The sequence below is a fragment of the Salvelinus fontinalis genome, chromosome 28 (genome assembly GCF_029448725.1).
Source record: "Salvelinus fontinalis isolate EN_2023a chromosome 28, ASM2944872v1, whole genome shotgun sequence".
In the NCBI taxonomy this organism is placed as follows: domain Eukaryota; kingdom Metazoa; phylum Chordata; class Actinopteri; order Salmoniformes; family Salmonidae; genus Salvelinus; species Salvelinus fontinalis.
In genome coordinates this window covers 33,465,793-33,481,364 of record NC_074692.1, presented here as the reverse complement: position 1 = coordinate 33,481,364, position 15,572 = coordinate 33,465,793, and the positions used below count along the sequence as shown (strand labels likewise).

General features: G+C 46.2%; 1 protein-coding gene across 1 annotated transcript; it reads left to right on the top strand.

Moving 5' to 3' along the window:
* Positions 1 to 2,818: 2,818 nt before the first annotated feature.
* ankrd34bb (ankyrin repeat domain 34Bb) lies at positions 2,819 to 15,510 on the top strand. The gene is made up of 6 exons (XM_055887534.1): positions 2,819 to 3,634; positions 12,531 to 12,833; positions 13,128 to 13,365; positions 13,607 to 14,007; positions 14,274 to 14,436; positions 14,513 to 15,510. The coding sequence occupies exons 2-6, from the start codon at positions 12,631 to 12,633 to the stop codon at positions 15,284 to 15,286; spliced, it is 1,779 nt and encodes a 592-aa protein (XP_055743509.1). The 5' UTR covers positions 2,819 to 3,634; positions 12,531 to 12,630; the 3' UTR covers positions 15,287 to 15,510.
* The last annotated feature ends 62 nt before the right edge of the window (positions 15,511 to 15,572 follow it).

The window sequence follows — 15,572 nt, the reverse complement described above, 5'->3', positions numbered from 1 at the left end:
TGCTATCAATATTCTCCTCTCCAGTCTCCTCACTATTAACTCTCCTCCTGCTGTCAATATTCTCCTCTCCAGTCTCCTCACTATTAACTATCCTGCTGCTGTCAACATTCTCCTCTCCAGTCTCCTCACTATTAACTCTCCTCCTGCTGTCAATATTCTCCTCTCCAGTCTCCTCACTGTTAACTCTCCTCCTGCTGTCAACATTCTCCTTTCCAGTCTCCTCACTATTAACTCGTCCTGCTGTCAATATTCTCCTCTCCAGTCTCCTCACTATTAACTTTCCTCCTGCTGTCAACATTCTCCTTTCCAGTCTCCTCACTATTAACTCGTCCTGCTGTCAATATTCTCCTCTCCAGTCTCCTCACTATTAACTCTCCTCCTGCTGTCAACATTCTCCTTTCCAGTCTCCTCACTATTAACTCTCCTCCTGCTGTCAACATTCTCCTTTCCAGTCTCCTCACTATTAACGCTCCTCCTGCTGTCAACATTCTCCTTTCCAGTCTCCTCACTATTAACTCGTCCTGCTGTCAATATTCTCCTCTCCAGTCTCCTCACTATTAACTTTCCTCCTGCTGTCAACATTCTCCTCTCCAGTCTCCTCACTATTAACTTTCCTCCTGCTGTCAACATTCTCCTTTCCAGTCTCCTCACTATTAACTCTCCTCCTGCTGTCAACATTCTCCTTTCCAGTCTCCTCACTATTAACTCTCCTCCTGCTGTCAACATTCTCCTTTCCAGTCTCCTCACTATTAACGCTCCTCCTGCTGTCAATATTCTCCTTTCCAGTCTCCTCACTATTAACTCGTCCTGCTGTCAATATTCTCCTCTCCAGTCTCCTCACTATTAACTTTCCTCCTGCTGTCAATATTCTCCTTTCCAGTCTCCTCACTATTAACTCCTCCTGCTGTCAATATTCTCCTCTCCAGTCTCCTCACTATTAACTTTCCTCCTGCTGTCAACATTCTCCTCTCCAGTCTCCTCACTATTAACTCTCCTCCTGCTGTCAACATTCTCCTTTCCAGTCTCCTCACTATTAACTCTCCTCCTGCTGTCAACATTCTCCTTTCCAGTCTCCTCACTATTAACTCGTCCTGCTGTCAATATTCTCCTCTCCAGTCTCCTCACTATTAACTCTCGTCCTGCTGTCAATATTCTCCTCTCCAGTCTCCTCACTATTAACTCTCCTCCTGCTGTCAATATTCTCCTTTCCAGTCTTCTCACTATTAACTCTCCTCCTGCTGTCAATATTCTCCTTTCCAGTCTCCTCACTATTAACTCTCCTCCTGCTGTCAATATTCTCCTTTCCAGTCTCCTCACTATTAACTCTCCTCCTGCTGTCAACATTCTCCTTTCCAGTCTCCTCACTATTAACTCGTCCTGCTGTCAATATTCTCCTCTCCAGTCTCCTCACTATTAACTCTCCTCCTGCTGTCAATATTCTCCTTTCCAGTCTCCTCACTATTAACTCTCCTCCTGCTGTCAACATTCTCCTTTCCAGTCTCCTCACTATTAACTCTCGTCCTGCTGTCAACATTCTCCTCACTATTAACTCTCCTCCTGCTATCAACATTCTCCTCTCCAGTCTCCTCACTATTAACTCGTCCTGCTATCAATATTCTCCTCTCCAGTCTCCTCACTATTAACTTTCCTCCTGCTGTCAACATTCTCCTTTCCAGTCTCCTCACTATTAACTCTCCTCCTGCTGTCAACATTCTCCTTTCCAGTCTCCTCACTATTAACTCTCCTCCTGCTGTCAACATTCTCCTTTCCAGTCTCCTCACTATTAACGCTCCTCCTGCTGTCAATATTCTCCTTTCCAGTCTCCTCACTATTAACTCGTCCTGCTGTCAATATTCTCCTCTCCAGTCTCCTCACTATTAACTCTCCTCCTGCTGTCAACATTCTCCTCTCCAGTCTCCTCACTATTAACTCTCCTCCTGCTGTCAACATTCTCCTTTCCAGTCTCCTCACTATTAACTCGTCCTGCTGTCAATATTCTCCTCTCCAGTCTCCTCACTATTAACTCTCGTCCTGCTGTCAATATTCTCCTCTCCAGTCTCCTCACTATTAACTCTCCTCCTGCTGTCAATATTCTCCTTTCCAGTCTTCTCACTATTAACTCTCCTCCTGCTGTCAATATTCTCCTTTCCAGTCTCCTCACTATTAACTCTCCTCCTGCTGTCAATATTCTCCTTTCCAGTCTCCTCACTATTAACTCTCCTCCTGCTGTCAACATTCTCCTTTCCAGTCTCCTCACTATTAACTCGTCCTGCTGTCAATATTCTCCTCTCCAGTCTCCTCACTATTAACTCTCCTCCTGCTGTCAATATTCTCCTTTCCAGTCTCCTCACTATTAACTCTCCTCCTGCTGTCAACATTCTCCTTTCCAGTCTCCTCACTATTAACTCTCGTCCTGCTGTCAACATTCTCCTCACTATTAACTCTCCTCCTGCTATCAACATTCTCCTCTCCAGTCTCCTCACTATTAACTCGTCCTGCTGTCAACATTCTCCTCTCCAGTCTCCTCACTATTAAATCTCCTCCTGCTGTCAATATTCTCCTTTCCAGTCTCCTCACTATTAACTCTCCTCCTGCTGTCAATATTCACCTCTCCAGTCTCCTCACTATTAACTCTCCTCCTACTGTCAATATTCTCTCCAGACTCCTCACTATTAACTCTCCTCCTGCTGTCAATATTCTCTCCAGACTCCTCACTATTAACTCTCGTCCTGCTGTCAACATTCTCCTCTCCAGTCTCCTCACTATTTTCTCTCAATCCCTGTCACACTCATTCTCTCCTCCCTCTCAGGGTTCTGTTGCTCTTTCTGTCTCTCTCCACCCTCCTCTCGGCCTCTCCCTCTCCTCTCTGTCTCTCGCTCTCTCCATCCTCCCTCTTTCTCCGTGTCTCTCCCCCCCTCTCTCTCGCTCTCGCTCTCTCTCCTCCCCCTCTCTCTCTCTGTCTCTCTCCTCCCTGTCTCTCTCCTCCCTCCCCCTCTCTCTCTCTGTCTCTATCTCTCTCCTCTCTCTGTCTCTCTCTCCTCCCTCCCTCTCCCGCTGTCTCTATCTCTCTCCTCTCTCTGTCTCTCCTCCCTCCCTCTCTCTCTCTCTTTGTCTCTGTGTCTCTATCTCTCTCCTCTCTCTGTCTCTCGCTCTCTCCTCCCTCCCTCTCTATGTCTCTCTCTCCTCTTTTTGTCTCTCTCTCCTCCCTCCCTCTCTGTGTCTCTCTCTCCTCCCTACCTCTCTCTCTCTCTATCTCTCTCCTCTCTTTGTCTCTCTCTCCTCCCTCCCTCTCTCTCTCTCTCCTCTCTCTGTCTCTCTCTGTGGCAGAGTTGTTATCTTTCTCTTCCCCAGCTAGCCATCAGAACGGTCACACCTGCTCTCCTCTCCCTCTCCACTCTATTCCTCCTCCTTTCTCTCACTCAAAGGATCTCTCACTCATAGATCACACTTCTATCTATCACTCTCCTTGTCTCTTTGTTCCTCGGTAGTTTTGTTCCTCGGTGGGGATCTTTTGGTGCATTGTCAACTGTTCAAGCAGGATGTATAACAACAGCGAAGAGAATCCCAGGTGATTTGAGGGGTATAGCAAGAGAATCAAATGTCATTTTATGGATACAGGGCCATACAACTAATGGTGAGTCCCTTCATTGAAACAACTTATGTATATGCTGTGAATACATGTGATGCTGTAAATACATGTGAGTATTCAAAACAAACAGAATTATACTGAACAGGGTTATGGCCAATTCCACTTCAATTCTAACCATAAAGTAAACCAAGTTCGAATTTGACATTTTCCTAATTGAAAAGCTTTGAAGAGAATTGGATTTTGGAATGTCAGTGTACTTCCTGGATTGAATTGGATTTTGGAATGTCAGTGTACTTCCTGGATTGACTGGAATTGACCCCAACACTTAATACTGAACAAACAAAGAAATGTAGTAAAATGTTATTAACTGGACAAGACATACATAGATGGATGAGGAGGTGGGAGAAATATTCATTTTGACAGAAAATATGAATGTGCAAAAGTGAAATAGTACTATCTGTGTGAACGAGTGAAAAAGAATGGTTTACATTTTCAATTTTCACTATAGCGGCACTTGACTAGACTATGCTAGGTTTATTGCTTTTCAATTCTGTACATGTCTGGGTTTTTTGCACTAATAGTTCCCTACACTAAAGTGTGTAAATCCGTTCCGGGGGATCTGAGTGCAAGATATTGGCACCTTTCTAAGTATTACCTTAGTCACCATGACTGATATATACAGTAAGTCAATTGATCATCTCCTAACCACAGTCTGTTGGCCTTCTACTCGAGTCCCTGGTCGTTATGGAAAATATTATATTATTATGGAAAATATTGTTAACAATAACCACCTTCCTATGTGCAAACGGAAAAAATACCCTGCAAACACACACACACACACACACGCAGGTAAGCAAACACACACACGCAGGTAAGCAAACACACACACACACGCAGGTAAGCAAACACACACACTCAGGGAAGCAAACACACACACACGCAGGTAAGCAAACACACACACACACACATCCTCACTTGCTCTCAGTCTTTTGAAGGAGGGGGAATTGAATTGTGGGGTAGAAAAACCATTTACTTCAAATTATTTAATAGTAGATGTATTGAGGCATATTAAAGAACCAATGTTGCCTATTTGTTCATCTGTAACTGAGACACATACACAGTAACACACAGTAACACAGTAGCACAGTGACACACAGTAACACAGTAGCACAGTGATACACCGTAACACACAGTAACACAGTAGCACCGTGACACACAGTAACACAGTAGCACAGTGACACACAGTAACACAGTAGCGCAGTAACTTTACCAAACAAACTATAACAGTTAATTCAAATATTTCAATGGTGTATAATGTATCTCTAAATGAAAGGAAAGAAAGGACACCCCCCCCCCCCCCCCAGGGTTCAGTTGCTCCATCTAGAAAGGAGACCCCCCCCCAGGGTTCAGTTGCTCCATCTAGAAAGGAGACCCCCCCCCCGCAGGGTTCAGTTGCTCCATCTAGAAAGGAGACCCCCCCCCCCAGGGTTCAGTTGCTCCATCTAGAAAGGAGACCCCCCCCCAGGGTTCAGTTGCTCCATCTAGAAGGGAGACCCCCCCCCCCCCCCAGGGTTCAGTTGCTCCATCTACAAAGGAGACCCCCCCCCCCCCCCCCCCCGCAGGGTTCAGTTGCTCCATCTACAAAGGAGACCCCCCCCCCAGGGTTCAGTTGCTCCATCTAGAAAGGAGACCCCCCCAGGGTTCAGTTGACTCAAGTGCTTTTTAAAAAATGCAATATTTGTATTGTCTATACATACAGTAAGAACCAGCCACCTTTTCATTTGTCTGACTGTGACACCGTTGCCCTGCTGTAATGACGCAGAAACGCGCGTGTGTGTGTGTCTGGGGGCGGGGGGGGGGGGGGGGGGGGGTGAGTAGAACGACGTCAGCCTGCCTTACACTCTGAAAACTGGACATTGAAATATCACTTATAAACAACACATCCAGCCGGGTATGATAAGTGGTGGATTTGACCTCGCATCTCAGATACACATAACACAGACATGCTCAGACACACACACACATAGATATATAACATAGACACACACACACACACATAGATATATAACATAGATATACTCAGACACACACATAGATATATAACATAGATATACTCAGACACACACACATAGATATATAACATAGATATACTCAGACACACACACACACACACACACACATAGATATATAACATAGATATACTCAAGACACACACACGTAACACAGATATACTCAGACTTTCCATCTGTAAGGCCTGGGTGTCGGAGTGTGGAGTCAAAACGCAGGAAACAGCAGGTGCCAATACAAAATGTTATTTAATGAACACGGACAAACTAGGCCACCCTACTAACACACTGGGTGTACTTCTTAACCAACCCCAGACACGGAGGGAAACGAACACAGTCCAGTAAACACGTAGCACAAAACCAACACCACTACTTACAAACAAAACAATCCCGCACAAAGAAACGTGCGGGCCGGCTGACTAATAAGCCCAACTAATTAACCCTAAAACACAACAGGTGAACCCAATAAACACATAGGGAGGAGGAGAAAAGGATCAGTGGCAGCTAATAGGCCGGTGACGACGACTGCCGAACGCCACCCGAACAGGAAGGAGATTCTGCCTCGGTCGAAGTCGTGACATCATCTCCTTGACTGATTCTAAATATATATAATATATCCTGATATCAAGAGCAAACATGGGGGGGGGTAAAAGCTTGTCTACATTTTCTAGGAAATTAATTGTAATGTACTTTAAAGGACATTGCATTGCTCAGAAACGTGATGTCATTTTGATAGAGAATAGTTTTCAAAATGTAACTTGACACATTTCCCCATCTCATTTTATAACATTTTCTCTACAAGATTTGTTAACTTTTCTAATAAATTCTACAAGTAGGCGATGGTCTAATCCCTAATGGAAGATTTAGGTCAGATCATTCGAATTAATTTCCAAAATGAAAGTGTATTCAACACCAACCATGTTGTTGAAGGCTCTGTTTTTCTGTCAAACGGACCAAACAAAACCTCACAGGCTCGTCACAGTCTTTCTGACATCAATGACAGAATGACTATCCTTTTTTTTTTGGAGAGGGGGTCGGCGAGATGTGTTCCCCACTCACTCTCCAATCCAAACGGTTTGAAATGGTTCCTGTATTCCCCTGGCTGCCACTGAGTTGGCTGTCATCATGCATTCTCTCTGTACTCAGGCAGTTTGAAGGCCGGCTCTCAAAGCAAAGCGCTGAAAGAGGTTTAAATGCCACCCTACAGAGAGAGCCCTTGTCACCAGCCCTGCTGCCTCTCAGGGTGCGTCTGCACCCTATTCCCTATATACACTGAGTGTACAAAACATTAGGAACACCTTCCTAATGTTGTTGCACCCCCCCGTTTGACTTCAGAACAGCCTCAATTCGTCAGGACGTGGACTCTACAAGGTGTGGAAAGTGTTCCACAGGGATGCTGGATCATGTTGACTCCAATGCTTCCCACAGTTGTGTCAAGTTGGCTGGATGTCCTTCGTGTGGTGGACCATTCTTGATACACACAGGAAACTGTTGAGCATGAAAAACCCTGCAGCATTGTAGTTCTTGACACACTGAAAACAGTGCGCCTGGCACCTACTACCATACCCCGTTCAAAGGCACTTAAATATTTTGTTTTGCTCATTCACCCTCATTCACCCATTAGGGACCGTAGCTTTCAGCTGGATTCACCTGGTCAGTCTTTGTCATGCAAAGAGCAGATGTTCCTAATGTTTTGTACGCTCAGTGTAGTGCACTACTTTAGACCACAGGCCTATGGCACCATATTCCCTACATAGTGCACTACTTTAGACCAGGGCCCTATGGCACGCTATTCCCTAGATAGGGCTCTGGTCTAAAGTAGTGCACTATATAGGGAATATGGTGCCATTTGGTATGGATCCTGACTGTAAGAGCTCACACTTCCTGCTGTCTGCAAACACATGCAGCCACACTCTGGCCAAATACAAACACTCAAGTTGTACAACAGATGTAGAACGCCAGTTGTGATACAACGGAGAGTTTTTCAGCACAATAATATTTACACATTGCATTGCGTCATACCTGGGGTATATTGTCAGATATACTGCACAGATGGCTGGAATGCTGTTTCAGCCAATCAGCCAGCATCTAGGACCCAAACTACCCGGTTTATGATACAGAATAATTATAGGCCTAAATCGGTTTCTCAACTCACCTGACATTGCATGAAATGAAGGAGGGAGGAGGTCAGAGACCTGGCCGTGTGGTGCCAGGATAACAACCTCTCCCTCAATGTGATCAAGACAAAGGAGATGATTGTGGACTATAGGAAAAGGAGGACCGAGCACGCCCCCATTCTCATCAACAGGGCTGTAGTGGAGCAGGTTGAGAGCTTCAAGACAGTCATGAAGAGGGCACGACAACGCCTATTCCCCCTCAGGAGACTTGAAAGATTTGGCATGGGTCCTCAGATCCTCAAAAGGTTATACAGCTTCACCATCGAGAGCATCCTGACTGGTTGCATCACTGCCTGGTATGGCAACTCCTCGGCCTCCGACTGCTAGGCATCTCAGAGGGTAGTGCGTACAGCCCAGTACATCATTGGGGCCAAGCTTCCTGCCATCCAGGACCTCTATACCAGGCGGTGTCAGAGGAAGGCCCTAAAAATTGTCAAAGAGTCCAGCCACCCTAGCCATAGACTGTTCTCTCTGCTACCGCACAGCAAGCGGTACCGGAGTGCCAAGTCTAGGTCAAAAAGGCTTCTTAACAGCTTCTACCCCCAAGCCATAAGTCTCCTGAATAGCTAATCAAAGGGCTATCCAGACCCCTATTTTACGCTGCTGCTACTCTGTTTATTATCTATGCATAGTCACTTGAATAACTCTACCTACATGTACATATTACCTCAATTACCTCGACTAACCGGTGCCCCCACACATTGACTCTGTACCGATACCCCCTGTATATAGTCTCACTATTGTTATTTTACTGTTGGTGTTTAATTATTATTTAATTTGTAAAAATTCTTACAGCATTTTACTGTAAGGTCCACTACACCTGTTGTATTTGGCGCATATGACAAATACAATTTGATTTGAAAGCCCTTTAAGTCTTACAACAATAGTATCCTTGGTCCTCAGAGCTGACATGTTGGCTTCGTGTCACAGACTTCATTACCTGTTGGTTCCCGTGTTTCCTCAGTCACTCGGTTACTGTAGTTGGCAGACACTAACCCCTCTACTTCAATACAAAAGGCAGCTGAATGCAGCATATTCTTTATCCATCCATCCACGTACATCTTGCCTGTTGAAATGATCAAACACACACACTGCGATGATGAATACACACACAAACACACATATACACACGTATTCTTTCTCTCTCGCTCTAAAAGTCAGTTGCTATGGTAGCAACAGAAACACAAGGCCAAGCAGACAATGAGTTTGTGTTGCATACCGTCATTTTCAGTTGTTTGTCGTAAGTTTACATACACCTTAGACAAATACATTTAAACTCCGTTTTTCACAATTCCTGACATTTAATCCCAGTAAAAATTCCCTGTCTAAGGTCAGTTAGGATCACCAATTTATTTTAAGAATGTGAAATGTCAGAATAATAGTAGAGAGAATTATTTATTTCTGCTTTAATTTCTTTCATCACATTCCCAGTGGGTCAGAAGTTTGCATACACTCAATTAGTATTTGGTAGCATTGCCTTTAAATTGTTTAACTTGGGTCAAACATTTCGGGTAGCCTTCCACAAGCCTCCCACAATAAGTTGGGTGAATTATGGCCCATTCCTCCTGACAGAGCTGGTGTAACTGAGTCAAGTTTGTAGGCCTCCATGCTCGCACACTGTCCACAAATGTTCTATAGGATTGAGGTCAGGGCTTTGTGATGGTCACTCCAATGCCTTGACTTTGTTGCTCTTAAGCCATTTTGCCACAACTTTGGAGTATGCTTGGGGTCATTGTCCATTTGGAAGACCCATTGCGACCAAGCTTTAACTTCCTGACTGATGTTTTGAGATGTTGCTTCAATATGTCCACATAATTTTCCATCCTCATGATGCCATCTTTTTTGTGAAGCACCCCCACAACATGATGCTGCCTCCCCGTGCTTCACGGATGGGATGGTGTTCTTCGGCTTGCAAGCCTCTCCCTTTTTCTTCCAAACATAACGATGGTCATTATGGCCAAACAGTTCTATTTTTGTTTCATCAGACCAGAGGACATTTCTCCAAAAGTACGGTCTTTGTCCCCATGTGCAGTTGCAAACCGTAGTCTGGCTTTTTTATGGTGGTTTTGGAGCAGTGGCTTCTTCCTTGCTGAGAGGCCTTTCAGGTTATGTCGATATAGGACTCGTTTTACTGTGGATATAGATACTTTTGTACCTGTTTCCTCCAGCATCTTCACACGGTCCTTTGCTGTTGTTCTGGGATTGATTTGCACTTTTCACACCAAAGTAAGTTCATCTCTAGGAGACAGAACGCGTCTCCTTCCTGAGCAGTATGACGGCTGCGTGGTCCCATGGTGTTTATACTTGCATACTATTGTTTGTACAGATGAACGTGGTACCTTCAGGCGTTTGGAAATTTATCCCGAGGATGAACCAGACTTGTGGAGGTCTACAATTTTTTTTCTGAGGTCTTGGCTGATTTCTTTTGATTTTCCCATGATGTCAAGCAAAGAGGCACTGAGTTCGAAGGTAGGCCTTGAAATACATCCACAGGTACACCTCCAATTGACTCAAATTATGTCAATTAGATCAGAAGCTTCTAAAGCCATGACATAATTTTCTGGAATTTTCCAAGCTGTTTAAAGGCACAGTCAACTTAGTGTATGTAAACTTCTGACCCACTGGAATTGTGATACAGTGAATTATAAGTGAAATAATCTGTAAACAATTGTTGGAAAAATGACTTGTGTCTTGCACAAAGTAGATGTCCTAGCCGATTTGCCAAAACTATAGTTTGTTAACAAGAAATTTGTACAGTGGTTGAAAAATTAGTTTTAGTGACTCCAACCTAAGTGTATGTAAACTTCCGACTTCAACTGTAGTCACTCTAGGAGTTTCAGTGTTATATAACGTCATATAGTCACTCTAGGAACATAGGGTGACAGCGGACAAAGTATTTTTCCTTCACAGAACACTTCATGAAGAGAGACCCTTTGTATGTACTGAAACTGTCTGGGGGGAGAGGTGTGTGTGTGTGTGTGTGTGTGTGTGTGTGTGTGTGTGTGTGTGTGTGTGTAAGACGGGGGTGAAGAGACTTCATTTACTCATGTCTCTTTCTCCATCCGCTCCCTGTCCTTCTCCACTCGCACAAACACACCTCTCCCCCCAGACAGTTTCAGTACATACAAAGCTCCCTGTCCTTCTCCACTCGCACAAACACACACACACACACACACACACACACACACACACACACACACACACACACACACACACACATACACACACACCTCTCCCCCCAGACAGTTTCAGTACATACAAAGCTCCCTGTCCTTCTCCACTCGCACAAACACACACACACACACACACACACCTCTCCCCCCAGACAGTTTCAGTACATACAAAGCTCCCTGTTTTTCTCCACTCGTAAAAACACAAACACACGCACAAACGCCGCCCCTCAAACCGAGCGGAGGTCGTCAGTGTTGTATAACATGTTGCGTCTGTCTGTTAAGTGTCTTCTTCATGTCCAGGTACCAAGGACAAAAAAAACAGGCCATTTACATTAGGCTCTTGAATACAAGACATGCGTCAGTGTATTGCACAAGATTTTCCCAACTCAGGAGGAACTCATGCCTTCTGAGCCTGTTTGTAGACAGACTGAATGGGTTTTAATGTTGTACAGCAAGCTTGGGCCCAACTAGTCAAGCAGTATGTTAGGTGGGGGAGTTTCATAGCATTGAAGTATTGTTTCACTGCCCCTGTAGTCAAACAATTCTGTATGAATCGGAAATTAGCTAGGTTGAATTTGATTATTTGAGTTACCTTTTTCACCTACTTTTAAAAAAATAGTTGGAATCAAGTATAATGCCATGGTACTTCAAATCAAATACCACCTGGAGCTTCTCCTCTGACACATGTCTCAGTCAGTAGCATCAGTTGCCCCCTTTGTGAAGAACATGCAAACAGTTTTTTTTTCACATTGAGATGCAAACACGAGTCACTGAGGCACTTTGTAACCTGGACCATTACAGTAGTGAGTTCTTGTGCAGCTTGTTGTTTGCTCTTTGCATGCACATATATCACTGTATCATCTGCATACATTTGAACTTCAGACCCAGTACAGACAGAAGGCAGATCATTAATGTACAGGCTGAACAGGAGGGCCAAGACAGTATCAATACATAATGTGTGGTCCAAGACAGTATCAATACATCATGAGTGGTCCAAGACAGTATCAATACATCATGTGTGGTCCAAGACAGTATCAAAACATCATGTGTGGTCCAAGACAGTATCAATACATCATGAGTGGTCCAAGACAGTATCAATACATCATGTGTGGTCCAAGACAGTATCAATACATAATGTGTGGTCCAAGACAGTATCAATACATAATGTGTGGTCCAAGACAGTATCAATACATAATGTGTGGTCCAAGACAGTATCAATACATCATGTGTGGTCCAAGACAGTATCAACATTTACATTACATTTACGTCATTTAGCAGACGCTCTTATCCAGAGCGACTTACAAATTGGATCAATACATCATGAGTGGTCCAAGACAGTATCAATACATCATGAGTGGTCCAAGACAGTATCAATACATCAAAGTGCACTAAGGTTGGGCAACTCTGCTCCTCTGAGGGCTTCTGTCTTTCTTTCAAATCAGCGTCAGGTTTAAACCTGGGTTATCTTGTGCTCAAATACTGTTGTCTGGATTATTTAGTGACCTGTCCATTTGTATTCCCACAGGGCCTTGACCAAATTGCATATACATAAATTACAGATGACCCTATAAGAAACAGTACAGGTACCTGCATTAGCGTGACCTTTCACCTTTAACCCTGCTGTCATGGAAGACACGATGGTGGTGCGTACGGACGGGAACTCTCTGCTCAAGGCTGTGTTCCTGAGCCGACTGCGTCTGACACGCCTGCTGCTGGAGGGAGGGGCTTACATCAACGAGAGCAACGAGCGCGGCGAGACGCCCCTGATGGTGGCGTGCAGGACGCGCCACACGGACGCACAAAGCGTGCCCAAGCACAAGATGGTTCGGTACGTTAACGAGTAGGAACACCGCTCAGCAGAGCAAGAGTGTCCAAATGGGCCAGTGCAGGCTTTTACTACATACAGTTAAACAGCCAAAATAGTTACACACCTGACTTAACACAGTTTGTATTGAAGACTATGATTGGATAATTAGTTAAATCAGGTGCTATGGCTGGAGCAAAATCCTGCACCAATATTATGATTAATATTGGCCAGCAATGGCTTACCGTAGTGTCCATAAGACCCTGTACCTCCTCTTCAGGTGTTTCCACAAGTTATTGATCAACATTACATCAACAGGTACCTGCTGGAGAGCGGAGCTGACCCAAATATCCAGGACAAGACCGGTAAGACGGCCCTAATGCATGCCTGTTTGGAACAGGCGGGGGCAGAGGTCCTCTCTCTACTGCTGGGGAGTGGAGCTGACCCCAGCCTGGACGACCACTCTGGCTTCTCAGCACTGGTCTATGCTGTCAACGCAGGGGAGAACGAGGCCCTGAGAGTCCTACTGGATGCCTGCAAGGCCAAGGGCAAGGAGGTAAGGATGTGGGTTTGATTCCGCTGGGAAAAGTTTGCAACATTCTGGTAACTTCCCCAGAAATCCTGGTTTGAGGTTTCCTGCTGATCTTCTGATTCCTGGAATCCTCCAACCTGGACTTCTGGGAATTTTGGGAAAGTAACCAGAGTTTTGCAACCCTTTGCTGGGGCCACCCATTTGCACCCTCTACTAGAAGTGGCTTTGCATTTTTTTTAAAAACATCTGATGGCCTTTATTACAGGTCATCATCATCACCACGGACAAGCTGCCGTCAGGACGCCAGATGACCAAGCAGTACCTGAACGTACCCCCGCCTCCCGACCTGGAGGAGCGCCTGCACTGCACCCCTGGCTCTGCTGCCTGCTGCATGTCCCCCTCAGAGATCCAGCTCCGCACCCCTCCACAGGGCACCTCAGCCACTGCCTCACCCCAGCCAGGGAGCCCCCTCCTGGGCCTCAGGGAGCACCACCACCAGGGTGGTGGAACAAACATCTCTGGTTCTGCTGGTTCTGGTTCTTCTCAGCCGGGCTCCCCGACCAGGGACCCTAACCTGTTTCGAGGCCCCGGTACTGGGGTGGTGAAGCTGTTCCATCCCCAGCGGCTCCACTCTGAGCCCTGGCTGCAGCAGAACAAGGCCTCCAGGTAGGTAGCCTAGACTAGGTTAGAGAAGTGCGCCAGCAACTGGAGAGTTACCGGTTTGAATCCTATGTCTGTCAGGGAAGAAAATCTGGTCCGGAGTGGGTCGGCAACTGGAGGGTTGGTGGCATCAGTGTCCTAGATACTATCTCCTGCCCTTGAGCAAGGCACTTTAACCCCTAAACTGCTCACAGGGAACTGCACTAGTAGCTTCCCATTGGTCCAGCCTGTCCAAACAAATATGTATGTGTGTTTTCTTCTTCTTCCTCCAGCCTGACCGAGGAGCTGCTGGACATCACCCCAGAGGAAGAGCTCTCCTTCCGGGTCAACAGCCTGGTCTTCTCTGGGTCCGGAAGAGTGGGACCCGGGGCACATCCGATCGTCGCCCGCCACCAAAGTATCGACCCCAAGGATGCCACGGGGCTGCTGGAGCAGGTCATGATAGTAATAAAACAAATAACTTATCATGTGCCTGTATAATAATTCATTTGTATATTTTTTTCTCTTTCAGGTGGTTGGGAGTGAAGGAGGAGGCGGGGGAGGAGGAAGAGGAGGCCTGAGTAGGAAAATGTCTTACGACAGTGCTGCAGCTTATTCCCACCCAAACCTCCTGCACCGGGGGGATGGAGGAAGCTATGGAGGCTACCCCTGTGGCGCCCATGAGCCTGTCCTCCCCGTAAACAAAACCTCTCCAGACTGTTGCCTTCCCAACCTGGCTGTGTCCAGCCTGAGGAATGTGGTCCGCCGCCGCAACATTGGCATAGACCATTACAGCTCTGACTCCCAGCTTCCCCAGTTTGGCAGCCACACCAGCCACCCAGAGAGTGGAGACTCCTCCAGGGGTGTTGTAGGTGGAACTGAGAAGCGTAAACTGGTCAGTAGTAGATCCTCCACACTGTCGGGCTCCCGGGAGTCCCTGGAGAGTGCTGCCCAGAGAAGAGGCCCTGCAAACCTGGAGAGGAGAGGCTCGGGGGCCCTGCTCCTGGATCACATCTCCCACACCCGCCCGGGGTACCTGCCCCCTCTCAACCCCCACGCACCCATACCCGACATCGGGGTCAGCCCGACCTCAACCTGCCCCAGCCTGAGTGGAAGCACCAAGGCACTGAATCTGAATGGGGGTGTCGCAGGGCTGGGATCAAAGCCTCTTGTCCCCTGTGCTCCTGCCATGCCCAGAGATCTGAAGTCAAAGCAGACACTGCTGAGGAGACACTCCATGCAGACAGAGCAGATTAAACAGCTGGTCAACCTCCAGGAGATAATCCATGCAGACAGAGCAGATTAAACAGCTGGTCAACCTCCAGGAGCTCTTTCGGCCAATAAGACGAACGATGCTAGACTGATCCCAGATCTGTTTGTGCTGTCTTGTCAATGTTACTCCTTGGCAAAACAGCACAAACAGTTCTGGGACCAGGCTAAAAGGTTGCATTTTCTTTGTGTCTGGCTACTGTGTGCTTGACTGACTGTGATCGCTTCCTATGTCAAGCATTGGTGCTGCTGTGTGACCATGACATCATGCTGCTGTGTGACAATGGCATCGTGCTGCTGTGTGACCATGACATCATGCTGCT

What these genes read in the sequence shown, in the direction of transcription:
- ankrd34bb (XM_055887534.1), top strand. Translation starts at nt 12,631, where the DNA reads ATGGAAGACACGATGGTGGTGCGTACGGACGGGAACTCTCTGCTCAAG. An exon ending in CAGCAGAACAAGGCCTCCAG is followed by an intron (nt 14,008 to 14,273) that starts GTAGGTAGCCTA and finishes TTCTTCCTCCAG; the next exon opens with CCTGACCGAGGAGCTGCTGG. An exon ending in CCACGGGGCTGCTGGAGCAG is followed by an intron (nt 14,437 to 14,512) that starts GTCATGATAGTA and finishes TTTCTCTTTCAG; the next exon opens with GTGGTTGGGAGTGAAGGAGG.